This window comes from Lolium rigidum, chromosome 5, assembly GCF_022539505.1.
Source record: "Lolium rigidum isolate FL_2022 chromosome 5, APGP_CSIRO_Lrig_0.1, whole genome shotgun sequence".
NCBI classification, from domain to species: Eukaryota; Viridiplantae; Streptophyta; class Magnoliopsida; order Poales; family Poaceae; genus Lolium; species Lolium rigidum.
The window spans coordinates 121268413-121284724 of NC_061512.1; the positions used below are offsets into that span (position 1 = coordinate 121268413).

A 16312-nucleotide genomic window follows, 5' to 3' on the forward strand; every position below is an offset into this window, starting at 1 on the left:
AAGGTGTTATGAATGCTGTCTTGACTTCATCATCTTCTTTTAATCTGATCTGGTTATAACCAGAATATGCGTCCAGGAAGGAAAGAGGTTCACATCCTGCCGTGGAGTCGATGATTTGATCGATCCTTGGGAGGGGAAAGTGATCCTTTGGACAATGTTTATTGAGACATGTAAAGTCGACACACATGCGAAGGACTTTCGTGTTTTTCTTTGGGACCAACACTGGGTTAGCTACCCACGTAGCCTCTGTATGTAGTTCTTTGATAAAACCAGCCTCTCTGAGTCGATTAATCTCTGACAGCATGGCTTTGCGGTTTGCTTCCGAAAAACGCCGCAAAGGTTGTATGATTGGTCTCGCTATTGGATCCAAATTTAGGTGGTGCTCGGCAAGTTCCCTGGGTACTCCTGGCATGTCAGCTGGACACCATGCGAAGATTTTCCAGTGCTCACGGAGGAACTCGACGAGCGCGCTTTCCTATGCGAGGTCCATGTCTGCTGCAATGGACGTTGTTTTCTTTGGATCTGTCGGGTGAATCTGCACCTCCTTGGAATCTTTCGTAGTGTTAAAGGTTGGCTCCCTGAGAGGCTTTCCTACATCTGGCAACACATCATAATCAGTTGTGAGCCTTGACGCCATATACTCTCCTTGCATCCCGAAAGTTTCTGACAGTCGACGAAAATCCTTGTCGCATTTATCAGTTAACGCGAAACTGCCTTTGACTGTGATTGGTCCCTTAGGTCCAGGTAACCTCCATAACAGGTACGTGTAGTGTGGTACCGCCATAAACCTGGCATATGCTGGTCGTCCCAACAAAGCGTGATATTGCGACGGGAATCCACAACTTCAAACTCCAGCCTTTCTATCCTGTAGTTTTCTCGGGTCCCAAACTGAACGTCGAGATTGATCCTCCCCAACGGATAACTCGGCTTCTCGCTGGTAAGATAAGTGCTGACTGCCCTGGTCGAGGAACTTGCTACGGGTGATCTGCAATTGTGAAGCCAATGTCCTGTCCCGACCAATTTAGGTACTCAATCGTTGGTGGAGGCATCTTTTCTGCCATGAACACTTGTCGTGAGATTACTTTACGAGCCCTATTAGACGGCCTAGCTTTCGAATCATCGAGGACCGTGTCTGTTGGAGTTAGGATCAACATATGGAGGTGGGTGTGGTGCTGCCACTATTCCGAGCTGGTGCCGATTTTCGTCCGTAATTGCGGGAGGAGGTGGCGGTGGATCTCGCTCCCGGGCCCTTGGGGGTTTCTATTTGTTGCTTGAGCATTGGCTAGCCCTCGCGACCCTCAACATTGCTTGAAAATTTTGACAGGTCCTTCGCGGATGTCCCGATCGCCTCTTCCCATTATTGCCGAGATAGAAATGCATCTGACATGGCCCGTTCATCATATCCTCGGGCGATACGAAAGGTCTCTGAAACCTTGGTCCACTATTTTGCCTGTTATTGCGGGAATCATCTCTATTGTCGCCTCGCTGCTCGCAACTCCTTTGATAATCATCTCGACTGTGTCCTCCAGTATTTCCTCGGAAACCAGCTGATATTTGGCCAGGAGCGTCATAACTCGAAAACTGCCGAGAGAATCGTCGTCTATTTTGGAAATTTCGACTACGGTCCTCCTCTGGTGACCTATGTAGTTTATTGTGAACAACATCTTCTCCATCTGCCCATCTGTTTGCTATCTCCATCAATGCTGACACTGTCCTTGGGTTGGTTCTTCCCAAGTCTTCGACAAAATCTCCTCGTCGAATTCCTGCCACAAACGCATCTATTGCTCTCTCGTCAGATATATTCTCTGCCGAGTTTTTAATGATGTTCCACCTTTGGATGTATTTTCTCATTGATTCATCATGCTTTTGTCGACATGATCTCAACTCTTCTAGTGATGCTGGTTTTTTGCAAGTAGATCGGAAATTCTTGACGAACACATCCTCAAAACTATCCCAGCTATCGATGGAACCTGGAGGAAGCTTCTTTATCCAAGATCGTGCGGCTCCGCTCAAGTGTACTTGAATGCTCTGCATGGCTATCGCTTTGGTTCCACCTATCAACTTCACCGTCTCAAGATAATCCACTAGCCAATCCTCGGGATCTTGTAGACCATCAAATTTCTTGAAATTGTCGGGTAACTTAAATCCTGACGGGACTCGAGTTTTTCGAACTCGTCTCGTAAAGCACGGGAGTCCACACATATCTTCTTCATCAACTTCTGGTGAACGTCGATGTTCCCTTCTATCCTATCGCGCTCTATCCACCCTGGCCTGAGTCGCTGTATCTCTGACCCCGCTCGCTCTCGGGGGATCCTGCACTGCTGTAGTAGGTCGTGGACTATTTTGTCTTCAAGCTCCTTCGGGAGGTGTAGTTGCGAATGCTGCTCCCATGGCTCCGCATCCTGCCATGGCCATGTTATACAACGCTTCTCTTGGATCTCCGGGAGGTGGTCTGGACGCTAGGATGAAAGCTTGCGTTGCCATGTACCCAGCTTCCGGTGTTTTAGGAATGATATTCCCCCTCGTGTCGATGGACATAAAAGACATGTCGAGGTTTTGAACTAAATTCTCTCTCTGCTTCAGGTATATTTTGCAGCCGAAATCTTGCTCTCCTTCGAGCTTCTCTATGACTATCTCCCGAAGTTCCTGAATTTCGGCTTGGATCTGCCCTTCGCCTGCTTGACGCGAAAGCTGCCTTCCTTCTTCTATTCAAAGCAGCTGTCTGTTTTTCTAATTCTCCGCCAAAGCGAGCGAGTCTATATTGGTAAGCTTGCAATTCTTCTGCTGTAGCAGTTGTAGTCATTGGTTCTGTCCCGTCCATGGCTCTTGCGGCTCTATCCCATGCTTCTTGTGGGAGTTGAACCCTTAGGCGCGGAGTAGGCCCGACATATTTAGTGCCTAAACCTCGCCTGAGATCAGCGGGATCGACATATGGGTTTCCCGCATCGTTTAAAGCCTCTGACGTCTTCGGTTCTGACCGGCTTGGTTCTCCAATTGCATAGATCTGATGATATTTCGGATTCTAAACTTTGTCGGGTTTGGTTACACCATCATAGAGATTGATGATACCTTTCCAACAATAGTAGACTTGTCGATGAAGTTGAAGCTGCCGATGTCGCTCGAGTCATCGCTTATATAGGAGTCCGCAGATGACTCGAAAGACATGTCGCTGAAGATCTTGGCGAGTTTTTTACTTGCCCTCGTGCTGATGAAGCGTGGCGATGAAATCTCTTCTTCGTCTGACTCGGTTGACGATGTTGAATCCGAAAAGTCAGGATCGACCGCTGATAATCCCGACGAGATCGGAATTTCGAGACAATATGATCCTTCCTTCTCGACGCGGAAGTGGAATCTTCCAAACGTCATCTCCATGGGCTCCTCCAGATACTCATATGCATCCAAACGGGAGGGCGGGTGAGGAACAAAATCAACTAGACCAGTTTCGATCTGTTTACCTCTGTCCAAAGCGTTGCTTGCAGTTGACGAAGTCGACGATCTTGAACGTGCCATCGAGATCAGCTCCTTGTCGCCTCCAATTCCCACAGACGGCGCCAATTGACAAGGGATTAACTTATCAATGCCTACAAGTTGTAGACTAGGATTTTAGTAGGAAGTAGAGGGCAAGTAGATCTCGAAGGTTTCAGCCGAAAAGTACTCGACGATTATGAAAACTAGGGTTGCGTGAACAACGAATCGATCCTCTCTTTGTCCCTCGACCCCCCCCCCCTTATATAGGAGGTGGAGCCGAGGGATTCATAATTCACAAGTTACAGAGTCCGGGAGGGTTTCTCACCCGTCCCGTAAGATTACAAGTCTATATTTCCTAATATAACTCTAGCTTTCCTTAATACTAACTTGGGCTTCCGAATCTCCATATTCACCGAGTCGTGGGCCTTCAATAAACCCCGGGTACCATCTTTGGCAGGCCCATTGGGGATGCCTATGTCACCGGTCAACTATATAGCTGGGCTGGTCCATTACGTACGTGGGCCGGGCCTAACCTCTACGGTTGACTGGTCAAAACTTTAATGGGCCGGCCCACTAAGCCCGTGGGCCGGGCCGAATGCCTTCGTTTGACCGGTCAACAGGCAAACGGGCCAGCCCACTAAGCATGTGGGTCCCAATTTTCTATTATCGGGCTGGCCCATTTAATAAATGGGGTCCACCATAAAGCAAGTGGGCTGGCCCGAAGTTAGTGAGCCGGCCCAATTATCGTGTGGGTCCCACTTTCCTGTTATTGGGCCGGCCCATTAAGAAAGTGGGGTCCACCGTAGAGCAAGTGGGCTAGCCCAAGAAGTTAGAGGGCCGGCCCAATAAGGGTGTGGGTCCCACTTTCCTGTTATTGGACCGGCCCATTAAGCAAGTGGGGTCCACCATTTATCAAGTGGGTTGGCCCAACAAGTTAGTGGGCCGGCCCAATTAGCATGCGGGTCCCACTTTCCTGTTACCGTGCCGGCCCAGTTAGTAGGTGGGGTCCACCATAAAGAAAGTGGGCTGGCCCAACAGGATAGTGGGCCGGCCCAATAATAAAAGTGGGTCCCACTTTCCTGTTACCGGGCCGACCCAGTTAGTGAGTGGGGTCCACCTTAAAGCAATTGGGCTAGCCCAATAAGTAAGTGGGTCGACCCATAATAAAAGTGGGTCCCACACTACTATAAGTGGGCCGACCCACTAAGTCATAGGGCCCTGGTCGTTTGACTAGTCAACTTGCATTCTGGGCCAGCCAAGTTAGGCTTATGAGAAGGCCCATTAAATTTCATTAGCCTAAAATCTGATATCAATGATATACACAATTACATACACAAATAAAATAACTAGGAAAATTACAAGGCAATTAAGTGCCCAAATAAAAAAATTACATATAATCATGGAGGACTTCTATTAGCATCATCAATAACACGCTGATATTTGGCAATCGCCTTGATTGAATCTTGTGTACTCTTTGTCATCATATCAGCTACAGATCTTAAAGCAGCAACACCATGTCTTTCATACAGTACAACCTTGAGATATTTACTGTTTGATGAAAGGAATGGTCTATGTTGACGGCTATGAGAGGATGCATCAGAAGAAAGATCATAACTTTTTGTGGGCCTCTCTACTGATGAAGATTGCTTCATCACAACTCTGATAACAATGCAAAAAGAGTTAAACGATGAACTATGCAAACATGTATTAAGCATTGTCGATATGAGATAGTCACAAGTACTAAGCACAGACTTACATTATATCGTTGCATAGGCTCACCACGAAACCTTTTGTGTCCTCTATGTTCTACTAAGGACTTCTTCATTACAAATGCATTCTAGTAATATTGCAAACATAGTTACAACAGTGAACTATTCAAACATGTATTATGCAATGTATATATAATATAATAACAAGTTGCATAAATAAGCACATGACAATATATGGATCTTGTACTAAGCACAGACTTACATCATAATGTTGAACTGGGTCGCTACAGATCCTTTTTTGGCAACTATCTTCTAATGATGACTGCTTCATTACAACCGCATTCTGGTAATATTGCAAACATAGTTACAATAATTAACTATTTAAACATCTATTATGCAATGTAGAGATCAGATAACAGCGTGTAGCAGAAATAAGCACAATATAAGATATGATACATGTACTAAGCACATACTGGCTCGCTGCAGGTCCTTCTCTTGCGTGTACTAGTCGTGGTCGACATGCCTGTCATTTCAGGTTCAGCCATCAGGTGAAACGCTAATCCTTATGCTCCATTGTCCTTAGTGTGTGTTTAGATATCACATTTAAGACCAAGTCAGCTGGTTTCAAATAACAAAAAACTTGAGCTGCCAAATGAATAAGCTAATATTTACCAGATATCGGATTAAAACCAACTAGATGTTGCTATGCATGAGATAAGAATTTCAGATATTCAGATTTAGAGTAGCGAATGAATATAACTGTAATGCCAAATGCTCCAAGAAAAGCATATCAAATAGGCAGAAACATAGTAAAGCGTGAATGGAATTGCTATGACAGGGTTCTAAGTGTTAATCTCTAGCATAAGAAACAATACATATAGGTTATAGATAATAACGGAAGTAAACTGCCAAAATTACCAACCAAGAACTCAGATTGCAACCTTCCCTAGCGTCCCCGCTGTTAATGTTGGATGTTCTAATAAGCGGTTCGCATGATCAATCCCTAGGAAAAATAACATTGACAAGTTAGTCTACGATAATACAAAGACCAGACATGCACGCAACAATAACTATACAAGCTGTGCGACAGGAGTATTCATGGAAAAAATAGCCATAAGCTAATGACGAGGTATAAGAGCAAGCAGATTGGAAATGCACATAGCATGATTATAAAAGCAGTGTGAGAATAGCAGGCACGAGAAAACAGCAAGCGGTGAGCTAATGACGTGGTATAAGAACAACCAGATTGGAAATGCTCATAGCATGACTATAAAAGCAGTGCGACAATAGCATGCGGTACAAAAACAGTTCGTAGCAAATGAATGGGTATAAGGCTATAAATATGTGGATGCACACAGGTGTCAATAGAATGAACAGGATGGTAGCGATCGGATAATGCTTTTGTACTGTACAATATTTAAAAGAACTTCATGCGAAGCAACGAATCAAGAAAGTTAATGGCATATGAGATCTGCAAATAACTATGCAAAACATGGCTAAAGAAACACCGCGATCTAACGGGCCAGAGTACTTACCAAACCGCGGCGGGGTGGACGGGGGCGGAAGCTTGCATTCCAGCGGCAGCGAACGCGGGAGACGATGAATCGACCCTATTTCAGGAGAAGCGGGCGTTGGTGAAGCAGATCTGGTTGGCTGGCAAGGGATTCAGTGAAGTTGATACATCCGTTGCGCCGAGGTAGTCGGTGGAATAGATCGGCTTCTGTGGAGGGGGGGGGGGGGCGGTGAAGTAGACCCGGTTCCGTTGGAGAGGAACCGGTGCGTCAACATGAAAGGCGTTGATTGCTACGCTGTGGATGAGGTCGGCGATGAATCAGATCCGTCGGTGGCGAGGGCGGCGGCCGGCGGGGGAGCGGATTTGGTGGGTGGACAGCCAACACGATCAAGGCTACGCTGTGGAGGAGGATGCAGGCGGTGAAGCAGATCTAGTACTGTAGAGAGTCAGAGCTTTGGCGTGTGAGAGTATTTTTGAGCGAATGGGGCGAATGGTTGGTGGGTCGATGTGGGCCTGTGGGGAGGGTTCGGGATCTAGGAAAGATATTTCATTGTTACCGAATGAGCCCTCCATGGTCGATGGGTTGTAGCTTCCGGACCAGGGTTAATTAAAAGGGTAAAACTGGTCACGGGATTTTTGACTGGATGCGGCGGGATGCTTTGGCGCGCGGCCAAAATTTTCAGTTTCAAGCTACAAGTAGAACGACAAAAATAATGTTCTTCCCCAGGGAGCTCTCATTTCTTCCTCCTCTCTTTCTCTCTCGAGTCTCTCCCACTCCCCCGACTCCTCCCCCCTTCTCTCCGGCGGCCTCGCCGGCCAGAGACGAGGCCGACTTCTCTCTGTATATCGTACACCCTCCGATCTAAATTAATTGATTCAACTTTCCTTAGACGTGTATGTATCTAGAGTAAAAACATGTGTGGATACATCCATATTTAGATAAGCAAAGTTGAGTCAACTAATTTGGATCCGAGGGAGTTGGTGTTGTTGTAAGCTTAGATCTAGTGTTTCTCATGAGGAGAATGGCGCAATGCAGTCGGGGATCTCTTCATCGGCTTCAGATCTGGCCAATGGTGAATCTGGCGGATCAGATCTAGCGGATCTTGCCGGCCAAACCCCGATCTGGTGCCATCAAGGTGATGGCGCTAACGGCGAGGCTCGCTTTGGTCAGTGCTTCAGATCTGGCCAATGGGAGAATAAGCGAGGAAGAACCAAGGAGAAAATCCACAAAAGATTCCAAAATCTTCTCCTAATAAGTTCCCCATAGGGCATGTACAATGGTGATATCTTAACAGTGCCATGTAGGATAAACGCTGATGTGGAGGAAAGAGAAAGATGAAAAAGACTTTGCCTTCTCTTAGCTAAGAGATGATCTCTTAGCACAATCTCTCTCACCACAAATTTAGGATATCTCGTTAGTAAAGATAAGACTAAAAAATAACTCATTGTACATTATGTTTTATTGTTATATCTAGATTACGTGGCAGAGTTAAGATAAGACAGCCTTATCAACTATTGCACATGCTCTTACCAAGAGAAGATTTGACTGGTGGGTATTAGATCTAGATCCTCTCTCTTTTCCCTCAAGAAGATTCAAGAATTATGGGAAGAATCAAAAGATGGGGCAAGATCTTTAAAAAGATTTCAGAATTAATGGAGGAGAGAGAATAAGAAAGAGTTAGAGACAATGGGGAAAAAGAGACCTTAAATACGTCACCACAAAATCTGGACATTATATCCAGCGATGGTACTACCCACGGATGAGTGGTAGTACTGCTCTGGGCGTTAGTATTAGTACTCATCAACGAGTGTGGCTCACTAAGCGGTACTATTGATACTGTGCCAGTTGAGGTATCGCCGCTCGTTATGTGAGTTATATTTCCCAAGTGATACCTAGGCGGTAGCGAGCTGTGAACTTCTGTGACCGTGTGAGCGGTACCTAAACGGCACCATGACCTGTACTAGACACATAGAACAAAATAGGTCGCGCCACTGGATGCACTGGCAGGACCGGACCACCAGTCTTACCAAATAAATAGTAAGATCTACTACTAATATGGTATTGATTTGGATCGGCCAGCTGGAAATGCTGGTACGTGAAGACATAGTTTGGAAGTTGTCTACGTCTGGCAAAGCTCTTAAAGTAGTGTATACTAGTACAGTACAATACGGTACAATACACAGTTGGCAAGTGCGGACCACGGCGCGCTTGGCGGGCGCACTCGTGTTCGTGCCCGCTACGAAAGCTAGTTCATAGTTCATACACAGCCGGGATAAGCATAAAACGTCAGCTTAAATACCTTTTCCCTGGCAATAGTCATCCATATTCCGGGGCTCCAGCTAAGTGTCCACGCCGCCGCACCTCCATCTCTCCCCACCCCTAAACCCCCGCGCGCCGCCTCCGACCACCATGGCCTCCGCCCCCGCTAAACCCTACTGCTGCTCCTCCCTGAACCCCGCCGCCTCCGCCCCGCTCCCCAGGCGCGCCGCCCTCTCCCCCTTCCCCGCCGCCAAGCCCCGCCGCCTCTCCCATGGCCTCTCCGCCACCGCCGCCGCGAACCCTAGGCCCCCCCGCGCCGCCGTCCGCGCCTGCCTGGCGGCGGCGCCGCGGCGGCCGGAGTACGTCCCGGACCGCATCGACGACCCCAACTACGTGCGCATCTTCGACACCACGCTCCGCGACGGGGAGCAGTCCCCGGGGGCCACCATGACCAGCGCCGAGAAGCTCGTCGTCGCGCGCCAGCTCGCGCGCCTCGGCGTCGACATCATCGAGGCCGGCTTCCCGGCCTCCTCGCCCGACGACCTCGACGCCGTGCGCTCCATCGCCATCGAGGTCGGGAACACCCCCGTCGGGGACGACGGCCACGTCCCCGTCATCTGCGGCCTCTCGCGCTGCAACAAGAGGGACATCGACGCCGCCTGGGAGGCCGTGCGACACGCGAGGAAGCCGCGCATCCACACCTTCATCGCCACCAGCGAGATCCACATGCAGCACAAGCTCAGGAAGACGCCCGACCAGGTCGTGGCCATCGCCAAGGAGATGGTGGCCTATGCCCGCAGTCTTGGATGCCCCGATGTTGAGTTCAGCCCAGAGGACGCCGGCAGGTACAACTCAAACTCCTCTCATTAAAAAATTACTACTAAATGCCAATTTTGGTTGATCTGTTGTAGGCCCGATTCGTTTAAATTATGGCTATAAAATAGGTCTGACAATCTGGTTCTAAGCTGCCATTTCACCTACCTTGTGTTCTCAAAATTAACTATTATCTAGAGTTGGATTTGAAGCAAGTTCAGTACATACTTACTGTCAAGTACTGATGAAGTTGCCGTGGTTCAGAAAGTTGTATATTATATCTTCAATAGCTTAACTCTTATCTTGTTTTAAGAGAAGATGCCTGGCAATATCTTGTTTCTGGAAGTTTTCTCGGCAAATCAAGAAAGGGTGGATACCCAAATATTACGGCCATGTTGAACTTCACCTTTTCACAATGTGTATCTGCATATTTCAATTATATTTTTGGCCTGGCAGTGCTGTGTGCAAAAGGATACCAAAATTTTAAGTTGCTTGTCTTTCTTCAATTTTATAATCATATTTGCAAACAAGCATTAGGCTGCGGCATAATAGGTTTCCCTTTGTCATCCAGGTCAAACAGGGAGTTCCTTTATCATATTCTGGAGGAAGTAATAAAAGCTGGAGCAACAACTCTCAACATCCCAGACACCGTTGGATACACCCTTCCTCACGAATTCGGGAAACTAATTGCAGACATAAAAGCAAACACCCCTGGAATTGAGAATGCAATTATTTCTACTCATTGCCAAAACGATCTTGGTCTTGCCAGTGCCAACACTTTAGCGGTAATTCCTTTTTCCGTGTTTACATTTTTCATCTATTATATTGGGTCTAATCATGTTACTAATTTGGCTTAGCTTTAGGGTGCTGATGCAGGGGCACGGCAGTTGGAGGTGACTATCAATGGTATTGGTGAAAGAGCTGGAAATGCTTCCTTGGAGGAGGTGAGCTTGTAATAGTATATTCGTATATTTTCTGCGCATTATTTACAATTTTATCCTATTTATTGGGTAATGGAAAGATATGGATGTGGCCTGATAAGGCATTACTACTTGCTACACTTATAATATTTTTTTACCCTCTTCAGGTTGTCATGGCGATTAAATGTCGCCGAGAACTCTTAGATGGCCTATATACTGGAATTAATTCCCAACATATTACTATGACAAGCAAAATGGTATATATTGGTGTCTCTTGTACTGTTCCATTTCTGTTCTTTTGTCCTTGTAATTTTCAGGCAACCTTGACTCTTGTGCAAAATTCTATAACTATTGTAGGTACAAGAGCACAGTGGACTTCATGTGCAGCCGCATAAAGCTATTGTTGGTGCCAATGCCTTCGCTCATGAAAGTGGAATTCATCAGGTACCTGAATTTTCAGTCTCTTTTATCAGCATTACTGTTCCAAGTTTTCAATTGGTCATTTAATAGTAATGGTTAGTTTTCCTTTTCATGGTATGGCACACTTTGTTCGTTCTCCTTTCCCAGTTACCATGTACAAATTATTGATCCACTGATATATGTTCTCATTAGTATGTTTTTACCTTTGCTGTATTAACCATTCTATAATAAAACGGCCAACTTCAGTGCTCTTTTCATTTATGTTTTGCAGGATGGGATGCTTAAATTCAAAGGAACTTATGAAATAATTTCGCCTGATGATATTGGTTTAACACGTGCAAATGAGTTTGGCATTGTTCTTGGGAAGCTCAGGTACCATGCAAATACATCTTTGTGCATTAGTTGGCGTTCTGCAAAATTTCTATGTGATGCACCTTTTGTGTATTGTTCTTCTCTCTTTTGAACTTTTGTTAACTTGGTAGGGTTTATGACTATGTCTTCCAACTAGCAAACCCCAAATGCTTAGATTTTGAGTATACACACAACATTTTTTTTAATGAAATTGCCACATTATGGTTCAACAAAATACCCCACCCTGTTCAATGACACAAGGCATGCAACATTTGTGTCGAAGTGCTAACAAGTATGGCATTCTGTCAAATACTCAATTATTTTCACATAATATGAGTATCTTCGAGAGATGTGCAGGTAGCGTCATAGCACGATCGGTCATCAAGGGTGCTATGTACACCATTGCACTCTTCTTTGGTAACAACCTAAATAACTTAGTTATCAAGCTCAATCTGGACCATTTGACATGTAGGAAACTTTTACTTAAATGTATTATTATTTACCTAGCACTATTTAAGGGTGCTATGTACACCATTGCACTCTTCTTTGGTAACAACCTAAATAACTTAGTTATTCAAGCTCAACCTGGACCATTTGACATTTAAGAAACTTTTACTTAAATGTGTTATTATTTACCTAGCACTGTTTATCATCTGTACCCTTCTAAATCAGGTTAGTTTGATCCTGCTTGAGTACATTCAGATAAACATACAATAGTTTTCTGAACCATAATTGCTGTTTGTGGGTTTTTTTTTCAGTGGAAGGCATGCTGTCAGAACTAAACTAGTGGAGGTATTGCTAAGATTATTTGATCTTGTTTGTAGTTACTGCAGCGCAATAGGATTTATTTTTTAGTTATTCTTACCAAATGATATTCTTGCCGTACAAACATGTAGCTTGGATATGAAATCAACGACAAGGAATTTGAGGATTTCTTTAAACGCTACAAAGAGGTTGCAGAGAAAAAAAAGGTGATACTTTTCTCCGTATATGTTTTTCTTTGAAACAAGGGCTCTGTATATGTTTTCACTGAACCATTATAAGTTTTTTTTTATATATATCTCAGCAGGAGCTTCTGTTCTGCATGCAATGTTTTCCCCTAATATTTACCTGGAACTTCAAACACCTACCATGCATGGAAGTTAATCTAGTTTCTCTTTTGTAGCGTGTAACTGATGAAGACATCGAAGCTTTATTATCAGATGAGATATTTCAGCCTAAGGTTATTTGGTCCCTTGGTGATGTACAGGTATTTTCAGGCTGCAACCAAATCCTATTTGTCTTATGTAATCAACTATTACTTTACTGTTGCTCATCACCTTTACAGGCAACATGTGGAACACTCGGTTTATCTACAGCAACCGTCAAACTGATAGGTCTAGATGGAGAGGAGAAGATAGGATGTTCAGTTGGAACAGGCCCAGTTGATGCAGCTTACAAAGCTATTGATCAAATAATACAGGTTAGCTGTTGCTTTATTCTTCCTTTTGCTTGCTGTAATGAACTAGTTTCTTCTTTTACTTTTATAGGCAACTAGTATAGATTTTCCATTGTGAAGAAGAATAACTTATGCCCATGATGTAGCTTATTAACATCGTTACAATATTGAAATTCACGCCGGAATGTGATTTTGTACAATGATTGGCATGCAGTGTCTAACCTTACAACTATCTTCAACAGAATGGATACCCTAATCTTTCGTTTAAGATGATTTACCTATATCTGTGGCTTGTAAACTATTGGGGTTAGGGCGTTAGGCTTAGAATTTTGTTGGTTAGGCATAGTATGTTTTTTTGGTTAGCAGCTCAAGAAAAAATTGAATATCAGTTGTGCTAGTTGTAGGTCCATTTTAATGCAGTGGTGTTGTTGAAAAGTTTCATTGGTAAGAGAAAAATACACATTTTCTGTTTTGCTTGAAAACTAGAGCAACTCCAACCTGTGTTGGTCATGTTAACCTGAAAATAACATGTATCAACTAGCTTTCATGGCAAGCATTCTTATTATGTGAACTATCATCTAATTTACCACGCAAGGTATATTTGCTGGAGGGTGCATGTTTCTTATTCTGTTCACGGATTATCATTTGATCATAAATTACCTTACAATCCGCAGATTCCGACTGTTCTTAAGGAATATGGCATGACTTCTGTCACAGAAGGCATTGATGCAATTGCAACTACTCGAGTACTCATCACTAGAGATGTCACCGGTGATGAACATAGTGCATCCGGTTACTCCAGTCGTTCCTTCAGGTATAGTCCTATAAATCATCTCTCGCTCTCCGAGGGGTTCCTTTCCATCTTTCTTGTCCCTACTATCTATTGTTTCGCATTCCTTTTTGACTCCTTACAAACTAATCTCTGTGTCTGTTCACTTCAGTGGGAGCGGTGCAGCTATGGACGTTGTTGTGTCCAGTGTCCGAGCTTACCTGAGTGCCCTGAACAAGATGTCCAGTTTTATTGGTGCAGTAAATGCCAGCAGCGAAGCACAGGAAAGCATAAGTGTGAAGACCTCAGAATGAGCGTCGACATTCCTTTTCTTTATCTCATCTCGGAGCAAGGTGGAAGGCCTGGCGAGAAGTGTTTGAAGTCCTGCATTCCATGTTACTAGTAAAGTGTTGGTTCGTGTTATAGAAACTGGGTATTCCAATTGGTGTGCATCCGAAGGTTGTTTGCTCTATTTGGTGGATTGAACTCTAGCCTGAACAATCAGCAATGTTAGAGCATATAATATCCAGTGTATGACTTTACAACCATACTCTCAACAAGTCAGATAATAATAAATGATTTCCTGGACATAACACTGTCTCAAATCTTATCATGTTTAAGTTTCTGGGCAAATTGTAAAAATGCAGTGTTATGTATGAAAAGGTCGGAAAATATACTACTCACTCGTCAATGATGTCTTAGATTTGTCTAAATTTAAATGTATCTATACACTAAACAATGTCTACATACATCTAAATTTAGAAGTAGTAGGTTAACTGGATAAACGTTATTGTGGTAGGCTTCCAGCCGAATCAGGGTTGACTGCATCTACTGGCTCCTGATTTCTGAGCCATATATGTTGACTGCGAAGGTCGATATGTGAAGGTCGATCGGGTTACGCAGTTCCTTCTTCCTCACTTGGCAGCGCATTTCCAACCTAGAACTATGGAGGCATGGCGGTGGTGGAAGCTGGCGATTCCGACGCGGGGCCAAGCACCTGGTTCCTGCTCCATCCCCACCTTGTGGACCGGAGAGAAGCTCCACGGCATCCTCCCTGCCCTTGGCGGCAGAAAGTTTTAAGGATGGCAAGGACGGACGGCGGCAAGCATGGCGGCGGCAAATGTTAGCGAGCCTAGGGGCGGCCAACACCTCATTCACGCATGCCGACTCACCTATCCGATTGGATAGAATGTATAGAAGATTGCAGGGAGACTTATATAGCATTTCTTCATTAGGTGAGATTATAAGATCAGCTTAAACCAGAACCTTATCCCCTCCCGCGTCGCTCCCGCGAGCGACCGGGGGGAAACCCTAGCCGCCGGGGAGCCCGCACCCTCTGCCTCCACCCCCCTCCTCGCCGCCGCCGGGGCGCGCTGACGGGCGAAGCCCGGTCGGCATCGGCGGCGGCGGGGCTTCCTCTCCCCTCGCTCGGCAGGGACGGCGCGGGCTGGCGCGGTCGAGCGGCGGCGTCGGGCTGGCGTGGGGCGCGGCGGCGTGGTGGCGAGCACGGGCGGCGGCGTCGTCGTGCTGGGCGGCTGCGTGGAGGGCTTCGCGGCGGAGGGCCTGGGGTGGTGGCGGCGGTTGCTGCCCTGCTCCAAACCCTGCAGGCGGAGGTTGCTGGTGGGGAACAGGAGGTTCTCCTCGTGGCGGGCGGCCCCGGGCGTTGAGGCTGAGCAGGGATGTCCGGCGAGCGCGGCAGCGGGCGGCTACGACGCGCGTGCGCTGCTCGGCCGGGTGCTTTGAGGTCAGGTGAGCCTCCGATATTCTTCTGGTTGCCGGCGGCGGGTGGCCAGACCGCCCTCTCCAGCTCCGGCGTGCAGTCATCCCTGAGGGTGGTGGCAACTTTCAATTCTTTGAGCACATTGGCGGGGCGGTTGCAGGTTTGCCGAGGTGCTGTTGTCCGGACGAAAGTCCTACTCCTGTCGGAGTCGACGCCGGCGACACCCACGGGTGTCGCTACCTTCTTGAAGGCGGTGTTTCAGGGACTTCTAGTTCTCCTTGGTCAGGCTCTACATTTCTCCGGGGGGGGGGGGAAACCCTAGATCTCTTTGATCCGGCGATGGCGGCGCTACACGCCGCTTACCTCGATGGAGGCATCGTCTTCGGAGCTGCCACTCTGTGCTGGTTGGTTGGCGTTGCTGGGAGACAAGTGGTTGTTTGGCTTGGCCGGAGCGTGGATGCGGCATTGGTTGACCTTTCTCTCAGGGATGTTCGTGTCTACGGTGCAGTTTCGGTGATTGTCGTCCTTCGATGGCGTATGAGGTTCTCGTTGCCGCGTGTTGTGCCCAGGCTTGCTCATTCGGTGATGGCGGAGGCAAGAGGAAGTGCGGAGTTCGTCTCGGTGGAACTTTGCCCTTCGGTGATGTCGGCGGCTTTCATTGTCGCGATGTAACCTCGGCAGTGGGATGCCCTTCGACGGCTGTTGCGACCTTCCTAGTTCGAGGCCAAGAGGACGTGCAACGACTGTCTTGGTGGAACTCTTCCCTTCGGTGGTGTTTGCGGCTCTCGGCGTCGCGTCACGACCTCGGCAGTGGGATGCCTTTCGACAATGGCTGCGACGCTCCTAGTTCTTTCAAGGTGTAGAGTAATCGCTGGGCAAGCGAGTTTCGTTTCTTTGCGCTGCCTCGACTTCAAGATCCTTTCGGCTTATC

General features: G+C 46.6%; 1 protein-coding gene across 1 annotated transcript; it reads left to right on the plus strand.

The window, feature by feature from the left end:
• Nucleotides 1–9100: 9100 nt before the first annotated feature.
• On the plus strand, nucleotides 9101–14220 carry LOC124653874 (2-isopropylmalate synthase A-like). The gene is made up of 12 exons (XM_047192935.1): nucleotides 9101–9795; nucleotides 10335–10548; nucleotides 10627–10707; nucleotides 10851–10940; nucleotides 11041–11127; nucleotides 11375–11475; nucleotides 12213–12246; nucleotides 12351–12425; nucleotides 12620–12703; nucleotides 12782–12916; nucleotides 13567–13706; nucleotides 13834–14220. The coding sequence occupies exons 1-12, from the start codon at nucleotides 9101–9103 to the stop codon at nucleotides 13973–13975; spliced, it is 1878 nt and encodes a 625-aa protein (XP_047048891.1). The 3' UTR covers nucleotides 13976–14220.
• Nucleotides 14221–16312: the final 2092 nt, after the last annotated feature.

Bases quoted from the DNA above. Each gene is read 5' to 3' on its own strand.
- LOC124653874 (XM_047192935.1), top strand. From the start codon at position 9,101: ATGGCCTCCGCCCCCGCTAAACCCTACTGCTGCTCCTCCCTGAACCCC. The intron at 12,247-12,350 runs GTATTGCTAAGA...ACAAACATGTAG, and splicing joins TCAGAACTAAACTAGTGGAG to CTTGGATATGAAATCAACGA. The intron at 13,707-13,833 runs GTATAGTCCTAT...TGTTCACTTCAG, and splicing joins TACTCCAGTCGTTCCTTCAG to TGGGAGCGGTGCAGCTATGG.